The sequence below is a fragment of the Rhinatrema bivittatum genome, chromosome 2, assembly GCF_901001135.1.
Source record: "Rhinatrema bivittatum chromosome 2, aRhiBiv1.1, whole genome shotgun sequence".
NCBI lineage: Eukaryota > Metazoa > Chordata > Amphibia > Gymnophiona > Rhinatrematidae > Rhinatrema > Rhinatrema bivittatum.
In genome coordinates this window covers 599,117,565-599,125,469 of record NC_042616.1, presented here as the reverse complement: position 1 = coordinate 599,125,469, position 7,905 = coordinate 599,117,565, and the positions used below count along the sequence as shown (strand labels likewise).

General features: G+C 44.2%; 1 protein-coding gene across 8 annotated transcripts in view; it reads left to right on the top strand.

Moving 5' to 3' along the window:
- Nucleotides 1–7,454: 7,454 nt before the first annotated feature.
- TMEM241 (transmembrane protein 241) overlaps nt 7,455–7,905 on the top strand; it is a 204,686-nt gene continuing 204,235 nt past the window's right edge. For all 8 annotated transcript variants that reach the window (XR_003854780.1, XR_003854782.1, XR_003854781.1 and 5 more), the window contains exon 1: nt 7,455–7,644. Coding sequence is in view for 3 of the 8 variants with exons in the window: in XM_029591130.1 (XP_029446990.1) it covers nt 7,573–7,644 (72 nt within the window). In the remaining 5 variants the exon portion in view is untranslated. The remainder of the gene's footprint in view (nt 7,645–7,905) is intronic.

Here is a 7,905-nt window from a genome sequence, read left to right as displayed (position 1 = left end):
ACTGCTGTGGTGCCAACCAGAAAACCCTGAAAAAAGCAAAACAGACACTTGGAATCCATATGGTATTAGGCTTATTGTAACACACCATGGGCATGGGCTTGGCCATCTGAAAGTCACAAGAAAACAGAATTACAATACCATACAATTTCTATATCAAAACAGCAATGACTGCCAGCACACAGGCAGCAACAATCCTACCTATGAAAAGGTAACAATACAGACATTATAATAGGCCCTAAAACACCAATACACCTCCTATTAGGAAAACATAACAAGCTAAGCTGCTATAGATCTCTACACAGAAATTATACTTTCAGACTACCTCACCTCAGTCACTCATGCAGAACACAAAAAAAACCCTCACCAAATACAGAGTAAAGAGACCATAAAATATAAATGGAAAAGTGCAGACAAAAACTGAATTGGAAATCACAAGAAGCCAGACTGTGTATGCAGTGCAACAATGGAAAAAAATAAACATTACCATTCCTCATAAAACAATAAAATCAAGAAATATAAATTTCATCAATAGTAGTAAAACCACATGAATAAAGAGTATAATTCAAAACAGCTAACAAATAGAATAACAACTAATAATTAAAAACTCAAATAAAATATTTTCCAAACACCAATAAAATATTTCAAAACACACATCAAATAACACCCAATAATTAAAACACATAAGGATTTTTTAAATCCCCTGCTTTCCATACCTGGGAATTTTTGATTTCCAGATGCCCCGAGATTGTCATTGATTAGTAGGAAGAGAGGATGGAGGTTTGTTGCACACAAGTTTTCTGTTCTCTCACATACATATGCTCTCTTTCTCACACACACAAACCAATATGCTCTCTCTCTCATTCTCAGACACACATATGCTCTCCCTCACTCTCTTTCTCACATGCTCTCCCTCACTCTCTCACACAGTTCCACACTCTCTCACACATATGCATGCACAAACATGCTGTCATTCTCTCACACATACACACGTTCTCTCATTCTTCCACACTCTCAGACATACACATATGCTCTCCTTCTCTCTTACTCACACACACACATACTTAACTCTCCTCCCCTTACTGAAATAGCAGCAGTAGTCTACTTCTTCATCCCTCGCAGGCAACAGAACTTCTTCTTGGTGTTGACTCAGCTCTGTTTTGAGCTCCTTCCTGCAGAGCGGGTCGCTCCAGTCCTCCTCCCCCTAAGGCCCCACCGGCAGTTCCGGCAGGGCCATGGCATTGCTCCTCCTCTTCAGGCCCCCGCCGGCATTTCCAAAATTTCTGCGACGTTGCTCCTCCTCCCCAGGCCCTGCCAGCGATTCCGGCAGAGCTGCGGCGTTGCTTCTCTTCTCCAGGCCCCACTGGTGATTCCAGAGGGGTTGCAGTGTTGCTCCTCCTTAGGGCGACATCATCAACAGCACTACGGCGCCCTTCAGGTAGCGGTACCTATGGCCTAGGCCATGTTGACCATAGGCATGCTACGGCTCTGCTCCTCCCAGTTCCCCTCCGCCTATGCCTACACTCTCGGACAGCAGCCCTGGTAATGTGGCCCATGCTCCCTAAGGAGGCTGAGCCTTCTATAGAAGAATTTCATCTTTGTACAAAGGTTTTTATACCTGCACTTATGGGCAATCATGCACCATTTACAAAGACCTGGATGTGTTTTTGGAAGTCTGCAACTGCTGGTGTCTCACAGCTGGTAGAAACCTTGCTGACTATCGCTACTGCTGACAGGTTTCAAACTTGTGCTGCCTTGAGGCCATTCTTGGAAAGAGATGGAATATCAAATATTTATAAATACACAATAAATAATTCAACCCCCTTTTTGTATCTGTTACCACGTGTCCAATAGATGTGCACATATCTTTCTGTGTAATTAACAGCATGGCAGACTGCTGATGCTGAGGGCATTTTAGCGCACAGCAGCTTATATACTTTGAAGGATAATAAAGATTTTGTTAAGAAAATATAAAAAGGATGGTTGCACCATTTCAAGTCAAAACAAAAAGTGGCATTTCACAGTTAAAAGTTTGTTATATATTTTTTAACTTGAAAAATTGTTGATTTTTGTACTTGATATATTTTTTATTTGTATTTAGCTTAAATATTGTATAAAACATTTAATTTGTATTTAGTTTAGATATTGTTTAAAAACAAATAATGTGAAAAATCTACCACAGATTTTGCTAACTCTTGATGCAGAATCTTGAAAAATCTGCCACAGGAAATCAGGGACTCCGACTACACTATATCATTCCTGTCTCATGGATTCTTGTAATGCAAGTGGTGTAAACAGGCCACGTTTGTGCTTAATTTTGCTTAAAATGTATCAAGTTTTAAGACTTTTGTTAGGCACACAGAAGCACTTGAAAGACAAGTCTAATGAAATAAGTGTAACTGTTCATTTTGTGCTTTCTGCTGGCAAAAGTGATTCAGCAAGAGTAGGCATCTCCGATGCTGGAGTGCCACAAACAAGTCTGGTTTTCAGGATATCCACAATGAATATGCATGAAGTATATGTGTATGCACTGCCTCCACTGCATGCAAATATACTTCATGCATATTCCTTGTGATGCAGTGATGACTGCGCAGGCTCACTTGCACAGAACGTAGCATACATCTTCACTAAGAGCTGGGTTTGACCAGGTCAGGCAAAGGCAGACGTGGAAGGCTGTTCAGCTCAAAATGCAATTTCAATCCAGAAATCGGACTAGCTAATTTCTGCATGCAAACACATTGTTCTACAGCAAGGCTTCCCAAACCTGCCTGGGGACTCCTCAGCCAGTCGGGTTTTCAGGATATCTACAATGAATATACATGAGATAAATTTGCATATATGGAGTCTTCTTGATATACAAATTTATCTTGTGCATATTCATTGTGGATATCCTGAAAAGCTGACTGACTGTCAGGTCCCCAGGCAGGTAGTAAAAATAATAGGGAAGATTTCCAAATGGTGCACTGAAAGCTGAAGTCCTCGGTTGGTGCCTGTGTTCTTTGCAGGTTCTGGTACCTTTTATTTAAGGACCTTTGTTTTCAGTTTTCATTTTATTTAGCCTGGGAATTTCAATGTTATAACAACAAAATTCAGTGGAAAAAATGACTTTGTTATAACACACAGGAGAAAAATCAGTTAAATCCTTTTTCTTTAAAACCCTGTCCCTGGGTGTGGATTGCTACCCAGTAGGGCCATGAAAGAATTTGTTTGACTCTTCGGGGCTGGAACCTTACCAGGCCAGCTTGGACACAGTCTCTTACTTCCAGGGCCTGGATTCTTTGTCGAGTGAGGTGGGGGGGGGGGGAGAGATTACGTCCAAGGCCCCAAGAGCTAAGGGTGATGCTTTGGTGGTCTTTTTGTTTTCGTCCCTGGGAGAGGGGTATCTGTACGTCCCAATGTGTGCTGAACATGCCATTTTAGTGTCCAAAATTGAAGTCTTTACTGTTGAAAATGGGTGAAGAGTGGCACAACTTAATCCACAGCTCCACAGAGTCTTTTACTTTTACATTCTCTTTCCTCAATCTGTGCAGGAATCTCTGGCACCAGAGCCAGGGAAACTTCTACCTGCAGGGTTTGCAAAAATAGAGACCCCCCAGGTGGGCAGGTATCCTTTACAAGTGCAGGGTACCCCCTTCCGAACTGGCAAAAAGATATAATTACTGTCTCTGCACAGAGAGATAAATTCTCTCTCCCCCCAGGGTATGAAGACTCCAGATGGGGGTCCTCAATGATCTTAAAGTTCTCTTTTCTCACAATAAGATGGTCTTCTAGGATCTCTTTAGTTCTTACACAGTCTCTTTATTTCTTCTTTCTGGATTCCTGATGGCAGGGATCCCCTTGAAGCAAGCAGCTCTCTTGCCTCAAACAGGAAGGAAGGGCAGCCAAAACTTCCTGCTGGATCTTGAAATCAACTGAATTTAACCCTGGAGTTCCTCCTTGCAGCAGGTCACTGACCCCCTCCTTCCTCATGGAGGGTATGGAGGGCAGGTCTTCCTTAACCTGCACAGCCTGTGCCCTGAGCCCAGGTAATGTACAGGCTCTCACAAGGCTCCCACCACTCAAAATCTTAAATCCAAAAAATATATCCAGAGGGAAGATCCTAGCCAGCCAGAGAGTGGACTGGAAAAGGAAAATCCTCCCGACTCTAGTCAGTCTCACTAGGCAGGGTTTGCCTGGTTCCTCTGACTGGGCCTGAAAAACCAACTTAGGCAAAACTCCTCACTTTCTCCTAATTCTCAGAAAACCATAAGGGCCTACCTCCCAGGCTCTCTGTGGGGAGCGGCTATATAGGCTCCCAAAGACGACAGCCATTCCAGACCCCTCAAAAGGGAGGGGCTGGGTGTGAATGGTGCCTCCCCTAATTACTAACTTACAGGTCGATACTGTAAGACCACGGGAGAGCGGACGAACGCCCACTCTCCCGGCGCGCGCACCGGCCCTTCGCCGGTGCGCGCGATTCAGTATGCAAATTAGGCGACGCGGGAAAAACGGGGAAAAGGAGGCGCTAGGGACACTAGCGCGTCCCTAGCGCCTTCTTTTTGTCAGGAGCGGTGGCTGTCAGCGGGTTTGACAGCCGACGCTCAATTTTGCCGGCGTCGGTTCTCGAGCCCGCTGACAGCCACGGGCTCGGAAACCGGACGCCGGCAAAATTGAGCGTCCGGTTTTCGGCCCGACAGCTGCGGGCCGAATTCAAATTTTTTATTTTTTATTTTTTTACTTTTTTTTACTTTTGGGGACCTCCGACTTAATATCGCTATGATATTAAGTCAGAGGGTGCACAGAAAAGCAGTTTTTACTGCTTTTCTGTGCACTTTCCTGGCGCCGGAAGAAATTAGCGCCGACCTTTGGGTCGGCGCTAATTTCTTAGAGTAAAATGTGCGGCTTGGCTGCACATTTTACTTTCTGTATCGTGCGGGAATACCTAATAGGGCCATCAACATGCATTTGCATGTTGGCGCTATTAGGTGCCGCGGGTGGGCTGCGTGTTTTCCTCCCCTTACTGAATAAGGGGTAAGGGAAAACACGCGTCCAGAGCAGGCTGACAGTGCGCTCCGACGGAGCACACTTTACTGTATCGACCTGTTACATGGATTCTCTGACCATCAATTACCGGGCAGGATGGTTGGGTTATGTGTTCTATCATTGAAATTCCCAGGCAAAATAAAATGAAGCTCACTACTTTTATTACACCCTCATAAGAATTATCCAAAGATGTTGGGTGTGAGCTTTTGAAAGGCAAAAAAGGTCCCTTCTTCAGATGCCTCACTTCATGGATATAAACTAGGAACAGCACAGGCAAGGTCTCAAACATTTACCAATTTGCTGAAGAGACTGCAAAAGTTACAAGGGTATTGTACTTTCTTTTTTTTTTTTTTATTGAAATTTTAAATATTCAGAAGATATTAAACATCTTGTAAGCATAAATATTAAACCAGAGGAAAACATATCCAGTATAATATATTTTTTACATTTTGTGTAACAATCTATAGATTACTAATTATAAAGGAAATAAAATTAGGAAGACAATATAAAGCAGCATTAACAATTGAAATGAATAACATCAAAATTGTGTCATTAACCCCTGAACTACTTCTCCCTCAGTTCTTTTACTATGGAGAATCTAGGGATGGGATTCCAGGTATGATCGAAGTTGATTAGGTTTATTAAATATATACCGGTACCTTGAATCTTGGAAAATTATAATACATTGGCACGGAAACCTTAAAATGAAATTTGCCCCACTTTGTATAACTTTCTCCCTCATAGTTAAGAATTCCTTTCTCCTTAACTGGGTGTCCCGGGCTATATCGGGGAATATACTAACAACCTGGCCATCAATTACCCGACATGCTGGTTGGGTTATGTGTTCTATCATTGAAATTCCCAGGCAAAATAAAATGAAGCTCACTACTTTTATTACACCCTCTTAAGAATTATCCAAAGATGTTGGGTGTGAGCTTTTGAAAGGCAAAAAAGTCCCTTCTTCAGATGCCTCACTTCATGGATATAAACTAGGAACAGCACAGGCAAGGTCTCACACATTTACCAATTTGCTGAAGAGACTGCAAAAGTTACAAGGGTATTGTGTACTTTCTATCACTTATTTTTCAATATATATCAAGAATACTTTATCGGTATACATTTAGCAAAAATGATTACACCCTCATTCTAAAGCCCTCATCAGGGCTGTTGCACAGGAAGGGGCAAGAACTGGACTGTGGCTGGACAACATAACACCCCAGGCAGCTGGTGAGTGGACCGGGGAGGGGCCCTTCTGATGATGATGCTGATCAAGGGAGTCGGGGGGCCTCTGATCACAGGGTCTCCTTCTAAAGATGCAGCTGCACAGGCCCAGCCAGGCAGGAACTTGCTTCTGCCACTGCTGCAGTGACATGGTTCTCCTTTGGTCTTGTCCAGCTTTTCTAATGATCATCCTGGGTGCCAAGAAATGTGGGGAAGGTCAAGGAGGTGGGCGGGGATAATTTTTAAAACTCAGAGGGGGCAAGGTTTGGGTCTTGGGGCATGGATTGTTTCAACTTTTTTTTTTTTAATTACATTTTTACAACTTTGACTGCCTCAAGGAATGACCGGGGTGGGGGTTGTCTCTCTAGAACCCCTACGGTATAATTTGACAGGAGGGGAGGGGGCAGCAACAATATGCGCACTGCTCGGGCCCTTTAAGGAGATCCTAGGGCTATGGAGCATCGTGGATGTAATCGCACTCTTGCATGCGTGTTTTTTAACGTTATAATGTAAACCGAAATGATATGTAACATTGCTACATGAATTTCGGTATATAAAAATGTTAAATAAATAAATAAATAAATGTGCATTAGCATCCCAACACTCCAGGGGAAATATAACTACATATCTTAATTACTAAATGTATAACGTGATTTGCATGCATTTCCAAGATTGCACCAGGTTTTTAGGTCGGAATAACGTCTGTTATCTCTGTGTTAAGACATTTACCACATGGCAAACGCTGTTTAGCACGTGTTAAAGTCCTCAAGCAGTTTAGTAAATTACCCCTTAGCCTGTAAACTCACCTGGGCAGGAACCTACCAACGGCGGGGGGGGAAAGGGCCCTGTGCGGAAAATCTCTCTTAAAAATTGCTCCCTCTTGGCAGTTTGGGGCTCCTTAGCCTGACGTTGGGCTGCAAAACAGTGTTTCCTTAGGTGATGCCAATAAAGATGTAGAAAACAAACATTCTGATCATGCTGGGATCTCTCGCCTTCTCTTTCTCTGGCTATTTATTTCTATGGCAGACGTTAAATATAGCGGTGGGTAAGGCAGGAATGAAGTTAATTAACATGTAGGATGCCGGCACCCCAGGCACGCTCTATGCACCCTGCCTGTCAGTCCGGAGTCCGCTTGGGGGGGGGGGGGGGGGGGGGGGCTGCCTTGCCGCTTTAAGAGGGCCGCACCCGGAGGAGCTCCCTCAGCCGCCTATTGGAGCAGGGCCCGGGCAACGTGTCCCTGTCATGGCAGCCGCCGGGAAAGCCGCTGAGCTGAGCTGAGCTGCGCTGCGCGCCGACCCTCTCGGCACCCCGAGCAGGGCGATGCTGTGACTCATGTATTTAAAGAGACCCGCGCTCGGACTCGTCTTTTGCTGGTTCTACTTAGCCGCTTATATCACTAACAAGGTGAGAGGTCTGCCCGGGCCGGGGTCCTGCACGGTTCCGCCTCGAGCTCCGTCTAGGGCTCGCGCTTTCTTTTGGTGGGGGACATTGCAGTGCGCCTCCAGGGTTCACACGCTTTTGAGCAGAACGATTCAACCTGCCATCTTCCAGATGTGGATGTGGTTTTATTACTAATATTATTATTTTTCTCCGCATTTGACTGATCATTTTGAGACTGAGGATGTGAGGGCCTTGGTGACTTTTATTTTATTTTATTTTTTAAGT